Source organism: Callithrix jacchus, chromosome 14 (genome assembly GCF_049354715.1).
Source record: "Callithrix jacchus isolate 240 chromosome 14, calJac240_pri, whole genome shotgun sequence".
In the NCBI taxonomy this organism is placed as follows: Eukaryota; Metazoa; Chordata; class Mammalia; order Primates; family Cebidae; genus Callithrix; species Callithrix jacchus.
The window spans coordinates 25,177,460-25,191,363 of record NC_133515.1 but is presented as its reverse complement, the minus strand read 5'-3'; the positions used below and the strand labels follow the sequence as shown (position 1 = coordinate 25,191,363).

The window sequence follows — 13,904 nt, the reverse complement described above, 5'->3', positions numbered from 1 at the left end:
CATTAGGGATAGTCTATTTCTTCCTTATCTAATATTTATTTATTTATTTATTTATTTGAGACGGAGTTTCGCTCTTGTTACCCAGACTGGAGTACAATGGCGCTATCTCGGCTCACTGCAACCTCCGCCTCCTGGGTTCAGGCAATTCTCCTGCCTCAGCCTCCTCTAATATTTATTTTTATGAACTTTAATTATTTAACAGTATACTGCATCATAGAGAAAACTGAAGAAATAATTTAATTCACTTTTAAATGGCAAATGTTTCCATAATAACCATTTACTACTGAAATGTTGATAGCCTGAGGAAAGTAAAAGAATTGGATTTATTCAGCCATGGTAGTATCTTCATGTGAGCAGCTTTTTATGAGTCAACTATTTAGATAAAAAATAAAATTTTTTACTACTTAGAATGTTGCATAATTCAAATGGTGCGATGTAGCATGCACTGAGCTTCTACTGGGAAAGTTAAGAACCACGGGCGTTGTATAAGGATTCATACAGTTAGACACTATTTCTTGAAACCTGAGATTCTGGTGCCTCAGTTGAAGAGAGTCCAAGGAATAGAGTCCAAATAGTTCATGGAGTTGTGGGTTTTTTTTTTTTTTGAAGAACCACAAAATGTCCAAATAGAGCAGCGATGCTAAAATTGAGTGGCCACCACACTAGCTGTCTGTAAAGGAAGCAGCTGGTATAATCCAGTAAACACTGATGGTCTTGTTGAGGTTTTTGTTTCATGTTGAATCACTGTGGGAGATGAGCTACTATATTGCTGACAGTAATAAACTGCAAAATCTTCAGGCTCCAGGCTACTGATGGTGAGAGTGAAGTCTGTCCCAGACCCACTGCCGCTGAACCTGGCTGGGATGCCAGTGGCTCTGGTGGATGCACCATAGATGAGGAGCCTGGGAGCCTGCCCAGGTTTCTGCTGGTACCAGGCTAAGTAGCTACTAACACTCTGACTGGCCCTGCAGGAGAGGGTGGCTGTTTCTTTTGGAGACAAAGAGAGGGTGGCTGGAGACTGAGTCATCACAATTTGTCCGGTGGTATCTGAGGTAGGAAATAAAACAGAAATGCACTCATGTAATCTAGATCAAACCCATTGTCTTTGAGTAGAGCCAAAATTGTTGATCTACATTGAATTTTCACTATATTTCTTGCTGAGCAGAGGTGTCAGGAGTTTTCACTGACGTGCAAAACCACCTCATGTTCCCCTCACCTGGGAGCCAGAGTAGCAGGAGAAAGAGAAGCTGTGCTGGGGCTTCCATGGTTCCCTCTGGGCATGGAAATGGGCAATTCCTCCCCAGAGCTCTGACCCGGACATTGATATGGGCTCTGGAAGGTAGGGCAGCTGGGAGGGACATGCAAAGCAGCTGGGTGGGAGCGGGGCTTCCAGCTGCAGAGACCACCTGCTTCTTCCTCTCTGCACTGAGCATCCTGTGGCACGCTGGTTGTCGGGTCAGAAAAGTCTGTTGGCTCAGTCTAAGTGTAGAACTTGTCCCTTGTGATCACAGAATTTAATTCCTGTGTCTTTCTTTACCTCGGTCACATAAATTTAGCCAGATGATGTTTGGCACAAGCCTGTTAGGAACAATATGGAAGGCTTTGTTTTCATGTCCCTCTTCCTATTCTCAGCATGCTCAGTCATCTCCCTAAGTGCATTACTAAAATGAAGAGTCTGTTAGAAGTTAATCTTTCAAATACACCTTTCATTTGCTTGTTAATAATGTTTTCCAAGGGTCCTGAAGCTTTCCATTAACCCAGACACATATGCTCTTTGAGTTAAAAAATTAAAACTTCTGTTTACAGTCGCATGTCATGGGAGGCCCTGACATAGATGCTCCAATCTACAATGGCTTGCAGATTGGTTGAAACTGATCAAGTAACTTAACTTCCCTGTGTTTCAGTTTCCATATCTGTGTAATTGTGACAATAATAGTACCTACCTTGCAGTGCTATTGACAGTTTAAATAAAATAAAATATTTACAATAATATTCAGGGCATTATGTATGCAGCTATTAATTTTGTTTTTATTGTTTAAATATTGAGCACTACAGTCATCATCATGAAAAATATACTTACTTAGCATGGAAAATAGTCTTAAATCTAATCCAAGAATGTTTTATCCACAGTCAAATTAAATTCTAGGGCTTTTTCTTCACTAACGGTATACCACTGTTAAAATCCTAATGATTTGGTCTTTCTTTTTTTTTTTTCTTTGAGGGGGATGGAGTTTCGCTCTTGTTACCCGGGCTGGAGTGCAAGGGCACGATCTTGGCTCACTGCAACCTCTGCCTCCTGGGTTCAAGCAATTCTCCTGCTTCAGCTTCCTGAGTAGCTGGGACTACAGGCATGCGCCACCATGCCCAGCTAATTTTCGTATTTTTAGTAGAGACGGGGTTTCACTGTGTTGGCCAGGATGGTCTTGATCTCTTGACCTCGTGATCCACCCGCCTTGGCCTCCCAAAGTGCCGGGATTACAGGGGTGAGCCACTGCATTCGGCCTAATTTTTGTATTTTTAGTAGAGACGGGGTTTCACCTTGTTGACCAGGATGGTCTCGATCTCTTGACCTCGTGAACCACCCACCTCAGCTTCCCAAAGTGCTGGGATTATAGGCGTGAGCCACTGCACCTAGCTGATTTGGTCTTAATCTGTGTGAAAGTACTCAGACCTTCAATCATTCCCACTCATCCCTGTCTAATGTATTACTTCTCATCATCCATTTTCAAAATGTTACCCTATAAAATGTCACCATGTCTTTTTACTGTCCTTCTTTCTTATGTAACCTTTATTTTACCTTCTTATCTTTTGTTTAATTCTTGTCCCAGGACAGGCAATGCGGGAAAGCTACCATCATTACTTATGGGCTTGCTCCATATAATTATGGCTTGTTATTTTGGAAATGAGGACTATGTCTTGCAAAGAAACATATTTATTGGGTCAATGTGTTATCAAATAAAATATTTTATCTCCTTATAATTCAATAATTAATTTAGACTGACTTGAATAGATATTTTTTAATGACTAAAAGGAGAAGACAATATAAGAGGAAAATACAGGCCGGGCGCGGTGGCTCACGCCTGTAATCTCAGCACTTTGGGAGGCCGAGGCGGGTGGATCACGAGGTCAAGAGATCAAGACCATCCTGGTCAACATGGTGAAACCCCGTCTCTACTAAAAATACAAAAAATTAGCTGGGCATGGTGGCGCGTGCCTGTAATCCCAGCTACTCAGGAGGCTGAGGCAGGAGAATTGCCTGAACCCAGGAGGTGGAGGTTGTGGTGAGTCGAGATCACACCATTGCACTCCAGCCTGAGTAACAAGAGCGAAACTCCGTCTCAAAAAAAAAAAAAAAAAAAAAAAAGAGGAAAATACAATAGAAAACTATTGCTTCATGGATTTTCACATATATATTAGCCATATGCTGGGCATATGTGTGCAATTAGGATCCAAACACTGAATGATAACCAGCTTAAGGAACGCCTGAATTACACTGCCTATTTTTCTAATTATGAACAGAAAGGTACAGTACTATTTGTATGAGTATCAAACCTTCTAGCTGCCTGATATAGAGGTAGAGAATATTTACTGAGATAAAAACCTTGGCATAGTGGAGGTTTGTCCTACGATGTTACGGGTGTTGCTGTGGTTGTTGTTAGGAAATACAGAGGGAGTGAAAGCGAGTAGAAGATATTACAAGCTCTGCTCTTCCTTGTACTCTCAACTCCCTCTAGAGATGGACAGATGGTGGTGCAGGAATCTCTTGACACCTCTGAGGAGGTCTTTGGCTCTTTCCAGAATTTTTCCTGACCAGTGTTGTTTTGAATCACAGATTAGGTGGAACTGGGTGTAGAAGAAAGGACTAGAGCAAGGGAAGAAGTTTTCAATCCCAGGTAGTGGTTGTAGCCACAGGGAAATGGAATTTTTCATATATTAATGCCACACTTCTATAATGCTGGGGAGAGAGGCATCAAACCAGGCTCATTCCTGAAAGTATCATTACATCATTTTAAAGAGAAGGAACTATGAACTTCCTGTCAAATAGATGTTTAAAATTCAAAGCCACTATTTTTTTTTTAAATAGAGTTTTGCTCTGTCACCCAGCCTGGAGTGCAGTGGTGTGATTTTGGCTCACTGCAACCTCTGTCTCTCTGGTTGAAGGGATTCTCTTGACTCAGCCTCCCAAGTAGCTGGGATTACAGGCATGTGCCATCACATCCAGCTAATTTTTGTATTTTTAGTAGAGATGGGGTTTTGCCATGTTGGCCAGGCTGGTTTCAAACTCCTGACCTCAGGTGATCTGCCCACCTTGGCCTCCCAAAGTGCTGGGATTATAGGCATGAGCCACTGTGCCCAGTTATACTTATGTATTAATATTAATCTTCTTTAATACACCAAGTGGTAAAGTGCAAATCCACAATTTAAACTTGAGATTTTTACTCCTATGTGAATTATACCAGTGAGGAACAGAAACATTCTGTATTGGTTGGGAGATGATGTTTGACAGTGATCAGTTTGTGAAGCAGAGACTTATGTCACGGAACTTTCCACAGTATTACATGTAAAAATGATGAATGACCTCATACTCAGAAGAATCAGCATTTCTCATGAACCACACTACTACCAAGAAAGAACTGAATTGAAGCCTGTGACTACCTGATAAAGGGTGTATAAAGAAGAGGGAAAGAAAAAGGACACAAAACACAATATTGTAAATGGAAAGGAGAAAGTCATTACACAGCCTATAAGAGTAACACAATAAAGAGAGGATAAATGAGCAATTTTACGGCAACTAACTTGATGAAAGGGGTGCAGGGCAGTTTCCTGGCTTCACTCAGGAAGCCAGTGTAAGCTGGTGGTAGAAGGAAAGCTTTACCACCAGGTGGCAGTGTTACAGCTCTGTGACTGCTCTTGTGGAGTAGAGCTACCCCACAGGCAGTGTGCCAAAAGGAGCGGTGCTGTAGGGGCAGTTTTGAGTCATACTTATCCCCACTTTTAATGACGTGCTAATTAAGGAGTGAGTTACTCAGAACTAGCTAGAAAATGGGTAGTAACTTTCAGGTGTTGCCATGGCAATAGTAAACTGATTTGGCACTGGTGGGCAGGTCTTACGGACAGGTGCTTCAGTGCCTCTTCCTGATTTTATCCAGTCTTCAATCTGGTCCAGAGTTGAGTCCCACCCACCTCCTACCTCATTCACCTCTCAGAGATTAGATACTCCTCCTTAATCTTAAGGGGACTGCAGAAATGCAGAGGTCCATTTTCTGTAAGTGCTTCCTGTTGACTTTATGGGTGCAGGCCTTCCCTAGCATTTGGGGCCCAATGACAGGATGATTTCACTTTGGGGGTCTGAAGATAGAATGGATTGGAAGCCTTGTGACAAACTGTATCATCTTTACATGAAATTTAGAAGATAGAAACTTTACTAGGAGGTTAAACAAAAAATTATAATTGGAAGACAGAGAAAAATAATGCTCCCATGCCTACCCACAGAACCATGTTATTAATCTATGTGTTTGCAAAAAAACAGGCTTTCAGTTTTCTAGGTTTTATAAATGTAGGCTGTGGCATCCACCTTTTGTGCCTGCAGGACCTCATAAGAAACAGGTTTAATCCTGGGCATCTGTATCCGACTAGGGACTTCCTGAAGGCTAACAGTAGGTGCAGTAATTAAGTATATCACTTAATTCTGGTTATAACTGATTCTTGGGGAATACTTTTATTCTGGTTATAATTGATTATTGGGGAATACTTTTTTTTTTTTTTTTTTTTTTTTTTTTTGAGACAGAGGCCTGCTCTGTCATCCAGGCTGGAGTGCAGTGGCACAATCTTGGCTGGGCTCACTGCAACTTTTTTCTGCCTCCTAGTTTCAAGCTATGCTCATGCCTCAGCATCCTGAGTCACTGGTATTACAGGAATGTACCATCATATCTTGCTAGTTTTTTGTAATTTTAGTAGAGACATGGTTTTGCTATGCTGTCAAGGCTGGTCTCAAACTCCTAGCCTCAAATGATCCACTTACCTCAGCCTCCCAAAGTGTTGAGATTATAGGCATGAGCCACTGCACCCAGCCAGTTTATTCTTTTTACATTTCTAGTAAGACTAAGTCTTCTGGTTGGACAGAGGAGCTATTAGTTTCTTCTGTGAAAAAGGGCACTATCTATTTTCATAATTTTAAAAGGCCTTTTGAATCTGATCTAAATTTCAAATAGGGGAGAGGGGTATATCTGATTCCCTGTTTCCCATTATTGCCTGAATTAGATTTTTTTAGTAGTTTTTTTGGCCAAGGGACTTAAAATAAAAAAAATTATAGCCAAAGAAATATTCTAGGCCAGACAGAATGGAGGTGGGCGGGTGCTCATGGCCCTTAAAATCTTTTAAAGCAGTATTAAAATAAAAAAGCAAAATGCCAAATAAGGTTATATATATTAAGAAAAAACCGAGCACATGGAATAATACTATATTGGAGGAAAACATTGCTTCCACAAACCTCTAAAACAAAACACTTTAGCATCAAGGCTACAACAATCGTCAGAACTGGACGTGAAAAAGTCATAGGAGCTCATGAAAAAGTGAAAGGAGAAAGCAATGATCCCAGTCCTTTTTACAGAAAGAACAAGCTGAAAGCAGCAAAACACTATGGTTGAATCTCTAAGACAAAACTCTTAGAAGTTTTAAAAGAAACTCATTATTTTATCAAAAGCAAAATTTTCTTTTTTTTTTTTAAGATGGAGTATCGCTCTGTCACCCAGGCTGGAGTGCAGTGGCGTGATCTCGGCTCACTGCAACCTCTGCTTCCCTGGTTACAGTCATTCTCCTGCCTCAGATTCCCAAGTAGCTGGGATTACAGGTATGTGCCACTGTGCATGGCTAATTTTTGTATTTTTTGTAGAGATAGGGTTTTACCATGTTGGCAAGGCTGGTCTTGTACTCCTGACCTCAAGTGATCTTCCCATTTGGCCTCCCAAAGTGCTGAGATTACAGGTGTGAACCACTGCACCTGGCCTCAAAGACAAAATTTTCTATAATTTAGCAAATCAATAATTTAAAATAACCCAGTTTCAATATGCAGACCATTTTCTAGAAAGTCTACCACAAACAATTTTTCCTCAGTTATAGCAAGCTTAATCATGCACATTTGATATAAACCTAGGAAGCAAGATTATAAGCTGTTCACTAGACATTGGTGTTATAGGAGGCAGAAAGAAATTATTTAGGTAGATATTTAAGGTAAAGCAGTTCCTGGCAGAAAACTTTTCTTCTAACGAAAAGCAGCTCAAAAATAGCTTCCTTTCTAACCTCAGGCATTTCAAAGAAATCACTTCTCTTTTACAAAAGACAGCTGAAAATTCAGGCTCTGAGATACTCAGCACCTATGAGTTTCCTCCAGAAAGCAAGAAATTGCCATTCAAAAGAGGCACGACTGGTGGCTCCATCAGGAAACTTTTTGTGTCCAAAATCTGAGTCTGGTACACCCAGTAACAACTTTCTCTTGCCACAGACTCCAGTCAGAATGCATATAATAGTGGACACTAGGATTTCCACTGAGCAAACAGGCTCTAAAGGTCTTAAAGAAGTGACATTGTCACATAAACTCACATATCTTAAGAAAAAAGGAAGAAAAATGAAATACATCTGTATATCTACACATTTAGTGTACACACATGGTAAAGAGTATTACAGTTTTATGCTAAGAACTCTTGATAGGAAATTTTAATTTCTGAAAAATTTATATGAACCATAAGGTATCTTGGATCTCTTTCCCTAACTTAAAAATATTTCCTTGCATTTAAATATTTTCCATTTTTAATGACTTTTAATTTGCTTAGAATTTTAGTTGACATAAGTAAGAAATGTGTATTAAAAGCCTACCGTTTTGATCTCTCTCTATATATATACATACAATAGCATATTATTTAGCTTTAAAAAGGGAAATACTGACCCATGTTACAACATGGATGAAACTAGAGGACATTACACTAAGCGAAATAAGCCAGTCAGAAAAAGATTACTGAGTTACGATTTCACTATGGTATTTGCAGAACAGTTTCCATTTTGTCTTGAATCAACCCAGTCCCCTTCCCTTTCTTGCTTGTAGTTTCCAGGAATTACTGTAGAAAGTTCTGGAAATGTAACATTGTGAGGTAGGGCAAGACTGGCCAGAACAGCCTGGGCTCCGTTTCTGTCCCTATTAGAAACAGAAGTTGCTTCAACACTGTAGCCCAATGTGTCATTTGATTCTAAGATATAAAACCCAGGGTGGGCTGCATTCCAGGGTCCCTCAGCTACAGTACTTGTGGGGTATGCACATATTCTAGGGTATGCCTACAGTCAATCAGACCCAGGCAGCTTTCTGCTCTCTCTTGTGACTCTCTGTAAGTAGTAAAACACTTTATGTAACTGGCTGCACATGGGTGTTTTGTCTCATTAGATCTGGGTAAGTTGGTAACCAGTGCACAGCAAACCTTCTTGGCAAAATTGGTGCAGTGAGAAGATTGGATTTGAGAAAACCATGGCTTATTGGTGAAGTTGGAGGAACAATATTCTCCAGTACCTGGTCCAGGACAGAGATTTCAGCCTGGGGAGGCAAGAGCTGGACATGTAGATGGATGTTTAATGAGGAGGGAGGATAAATGGGACATTTTTCCTCACCCCATTAATATGGTTCAGCAGCTGGCTGACTGAATTGAGACAGAGAGAAAGGAATGTGGAAATGGGAATGGTGTACACAATTTCCTACTTGTTAGACACTAATTTGATTGCTCATTCCTGGGGCCAGAGAGCTCAGGACATGGGTACTCAGATGAGCCCTGAGTCTCCCAAGAGGACACAAGAAAGATACTCTCAGTGGTCCCTGAAGCATCTGAGAAGGAACCAAAATGAACACTGCCTTCACAGAAAAGGAGGCTGGCTCTCTAAAGAAGAGACGTGAAAAAAAGCTAAAGAAGTCTTATGCAGCCTGGTTGGTGTGTTTGTTTGATTAAGTTACATTGCAGACTCAAATGTCTTGATCTGAAGGGCAGTTAGGTATAGGGCCAAAGCCTTCACCAGAGGCTAGTGGCCCTATATTCCTGTCAAGATAAAATAGTTAAAAAAGGAATTCAGACTTTTCTGGGATTTTTGTATGCTGGAATCCACATGACAATATATCCAGGTTCTCTAAGAAAAAATTAAATTGATGATATTAGAAAGTTCAGGACATAGGCAGAGCCCATGATGAGTATGTACTTGTGTGCTTATTTGCATGTGAACCATTCCCTTTGGCTATGTTGGGTGCTGGTGACCATGGTTCTCACTGCTGAGTGCAAGAGAGGTATTGACATTTTGCTACTGTGCCACATAATGTCGCTGCTCCCTGACGGGCTATCCTCCCTCATAGCTAAGTATTCAAGGCATATCGATAGGGCGTATCTACTCCTGCCTGCCATGTAAGCTTCCGAAGCCACAGAGCATTGTTCAGCAAAAGCAAGACTGCATATTAAATGAAAAGCAGGACCCTTCCTAGTTAACTTAATAGTTGCTACAAAAGATTAAATGTCACCAAGCCCCATGTCACTATGGAACAACCCAGTTTGGCTGGTCAAAATTACCCCAGAGGCATGAAGACTGAGGATAGACTGTTAAAGGCTGAATGCCAAGGCCACCTGAACAGGAAACCAAGGAAGTATCCCAGATATAGTTAATCATTGTTGATCCTTGTGGCACCCACTAATAAAAAGGTGACCCCAAAGCTGATAGGCCTCTTTGGGTTCTGGGGACAGTATAAACCATACCTGGGTGTTCTTTTGGTCACCTTAGGCAACATCATGAACAAAGTTGCCAACTTTGAATGGGGTCCTTTGCAATAGTAGCCTGCCAGTATTGTACTAAGTCCAAATGGTCACATGCTAATCATACAATTTCTCCCAATTTAATAGAATAATCATCATGTCAACTCTTTGGATTAAGAACCATCAACCAGAAAACCAGAGCCTTAAGAATTAGGAATAGATTACTTTAAGCTGTTCAGTTGGCATAATAATGACAAGTCTACAGCTCTTTTTTAAGATATAAATATTCTGTTTATGGGAGTAACAGCACAATTAACGGTTAGTGTTTCAGAGCCTCCACCGCATCTGATGGCATTGCAGTTCAATAGCACAAGGATTTGTGTGCCAGATTTGCTTGACTAATAGTGGGCTTTTCCCTGTCTATAGGGAAAGCTGCACCTGTGCACATGACAAGATTATGAGCTAAATTTTGCTTTAATTTTTTTGAGGTAAATAATTTGCTTGATCCAAAATCATATTATGGAAGAATTTATTGACTTTGATGAAAGCACTAAGAAAATCCTCAAATAATATTTTATGCAGAAACATAACCAAAAAGAAAGGCAAAGTCACATGAAGGAAAATAATGAGTGCCCTCCTAATGTTACATGAGGTTTACTAGAATCACCTGACACCAGCTGTTAGTCTGAGCCCTGATGTGTAGTACAATGTTATGGGCTTAGGAGGAGTCATTATTCTTGGCAAATTAGGTGTTCAGAAGAGCCAGAAGCTCTGTTAGTCTCAGTTAGTTGAAATTCATATTGTTGAGTCCCCCACAAGACCTCCATAACATTGGTTCACGAGACTCCCTGGAAAAGCTGGGAAATGTGACTGAAGTCCATGTGTTGAATCATCCTCATTATTAAAAGCCCCCTGCTAATTAATGGCATTTAGATTAATGTGCACTTGGAAAGCAGTTTTTTTGATTATGGTTCATTTTTGAAACATCTGGTTGTAGCTCTTCCAGAATGACTTTGTCTGCAATCAACCTGTTGCACTTCTTTTGAGGCCTGATGATCTGTCAAAACCAACAGCCAATATTATTAAATTGTTGTTCTCTTTGCAATGTGATTATCAGCTGTGACCATTGAAGTTTACTCACTGTTAAGATATTTACATTTCCAGGGCTTCCTTGACAGTGGCACTGATGTGACTCCATCCAGCATCCATTTTTGTGAGAACTCTATTAGGCATACCATCATTGTGGGCATGAACATATTGCAGACTTTCATAGGATGCAATAGTTAATAGTCAACATTTGTGAAAATTTGCTCTAGTCCTATCCTTGGAGCTCTACTGGGTTGCAAAAATATTTTAGGTAAGGAAACCATTTGGTAGAGTTTTAAAAATACAGTCTACAAAAAAATTTTCTGTAGCAAGAGTATGAACTATACATGGTCCAGAATACCATTTTTTAATGGGATGGAACAAAAAATGTTTAAATGTATTTATTTTAGGTAATAATTTTATAAACATGCATATATTACATACATAATAGAATAAATATACTTAAATATAAATACTATATGTATTTGTAGCCAAAATTTAATCAAATAAATATATACTAATTTTAATGTATCTTATATACATAGATACACATTTTTCCATTAATAAGGTAGATTTTAATTTTTTATTGAAATACTACTTTTAATTTTGTCTTTAGTTTTCTCTTAACAACTTCATAATTTGGTTACTATTCACATTCATGCCACTAATTTGAGAAAAAATACATGTCTGTATTTATAGGTAGTTGTGTAAATACTGTATTGGTAAACTTTAAAAAATTTTTTATTTACTTATTTTTTTATATCAGTAAGCTTTTATGCATTAATGATTGGTAACTGGTTAAATACACAACTCAGTGGCCGATAACGGTAAACATTTGTTTTCATGTTCATGGATGCTCATGTTCACAGTCTTCTGGCTGATCAAGAAATGGCTCAGCTGAGTGGTTCCTCTGCAGGGCACAGAGCTCATCTTCAGCCTGTATCAATTGTCTGAGAACAAGGCTGAACAGCAGTGACTACACATGACACAGGATTCTTGTGGCAGGTCATGGGAGTGAACAGCAACCCAAACCAAATCGCACAGTTGACTTTAAATTCAATAATTTCTAACATAGCTTCACACATTTAAAATATCTTCCTTTATTTCAGGGAGTACCAGTTTTCAAGAAAAGGTTTACTCCATTTAATTGTAGAGATGTTAGATAATTTCATGAACAAATAGTTATGTTTTCAACCCTTACAATCTTGACAACATTTTCAAATGTAAATTTGCATTAATAAGAAAATAAAGCTGGATATGTTTTTAGTATTTGGCTTTAAATATAATTTTGTTTAAATGGCCTCATTGGGGGAAAAAATCATTTTAACTTACGTAAATATTCCTTTGTGCTTCTCTGATGTCTTACAGAGTTGCCCAATAAGAAGTCCTCCCATGAGATTTGGAAGTCAGAAAAGGATGACTAAATATTTTCCACTGATACCCAAGACAGACACAGGGACAAAGATGAGGACTGGAGAAACACCTGGAAATATGCTGCAGGCAGCTGAGAGCATCAGCACTCCCACCCCTAAGTTTCCAGACAAGACTGAGGACAACATGGTTAGATAGCCCATACTTCTGGGGCAGATGTCATTCTGTTTTCTGAGAGAGTATCAGAGAATCCTGCTTCTAATATCAACATTCCTGACTACTATATCCTTGGCTTTGAAAGGTTGTAGTGTGAAAGTTAATCATAGGAATTGGGTTATTCTTGTCATATACAACAGAGCCAGGAAATGAGGAGGGAAAGACACTCAGGGTGTGAAATATTGTTTCTAGAATGCAATTGAAGTAGGCCCTCTTACCATGGCACCAATGTTGATGGTTTTTTTTTGAATAAATATTGAAATTGACTCTCCAAGTTTTAAAACTCAAGATAGTTACATTTGTCTTATCTGAGTTATTTTCTTCAAGAAATCAACCATCAGGCCTCCCAGACACTATCAAGAAGCTGAAACTTATATATCTCTGAATCAGGACAGTGAGACACCAGACTCTTCACCCATTATGATTGCCTAACTGACGTCCTCCTTCCTGTTGAACAAATTATCTTCCTTACTGCTCCCTAATTTCTGTTTTTTCACATTTTCCCCTGCTATATAAACCCCTTATTTTAGTTGATCAGGGAAATACATTTGAGAATGGTGTCCCATCTCCTCAGCTGAAGCTCCTGAGTAAAAGCCTGTTCCTTGGCAATACTTGTCTTAGTGATTGGTTTTCTGTGTGGTGAGCAGCAGGATCTACAGCATATCCCTGGCATTTCAATAACAAAATTCTCTTCATGCTTCACTGCTTTGGTTTATTGTAACCGGAAATCAAATTTATCCACAACTTCTGAGATAACTGGATATAATTCTAGGATTCACTTTGTCCGCCACTGCTTTTCAGTCTGAGCTTGCCAGCACTCAGCACTTACTAGTGCCAATGAACTTTCTCAAAGAGCAATAAGTAACATTTTCCCTTTTTCAGAAACTCTAACCTTCTCTGTTATTCCAACATATTGAAGACCACTGCATTTTCCTGTATGCCCTATTTGCCAAATATTTCTTTGCAAACAAAACTCTAAATTTAGAGATTCACCTCTACATTTTATTTAGACTTCAGCAGTTTAGACTCTAATCCTCTGTAGTAAGACAATTCCTGCTTAGGATATCTATGGTGGCTTCTTCTCTGTTATATGAATTCCAACTGAAGCCATAAACTACTCTCTTCAGGTGTACTGACCTCTGTTTTTATTAAATCAGGAGATTTAATAAAATGCTATATCTGTGCTGTTGGGGATGAGAAAGAGAAAAGAATTAGGGTGCAGAGGTGACTTCATGTCCCCCTCTACCAACACCATCAGAGTGTGGCTGCATCTGAGGAACACTCTCAGCTGATAGAGGCATCAGGAGGAGCAGCTGGGGCAGCCCAGCCTCACACATCTGCTTCCCTGGGGATTTATGTTCGGATTTGTAACACTGTGGGAGAGGAACCCAGATAATTCTGACAGTAATAAATTGCAGCATCTTCAGGCTGCAGGCTGGTGATGGTGAGAGTAAAATCTGC

The 13,904-nt window shown here is 39.6% G+C and overlaps 1 protein-coding gene across 1 annotated transcript in view; it reads right to left on the bottom strand.

Annotated features, from left to right (window-relative positions):
* Positions 1-640: 640 nt before the first annotated feature.
* The window catches only part of LOC144579118 (uncharacterized), a 28,169-nt gene continuing 14,905 nt past the window's right edge, over positions 641-13,904 (bottom strand). The window contains exons 3-4 of the mRNA XM_078348359.1: positions 6,932-6,972; positions 641-1,047 (exon numbers count right to left, since the gene is read on the bottom strand). Of these exons, the coding sequence (XP_078204485.1) occupies positions 641-1,047; positions 6,932-6,972 (448 nt within the window). The remainder of the gene's footprint in view (positions 1,048-6,931; positions 6,973-13,904) is intronic.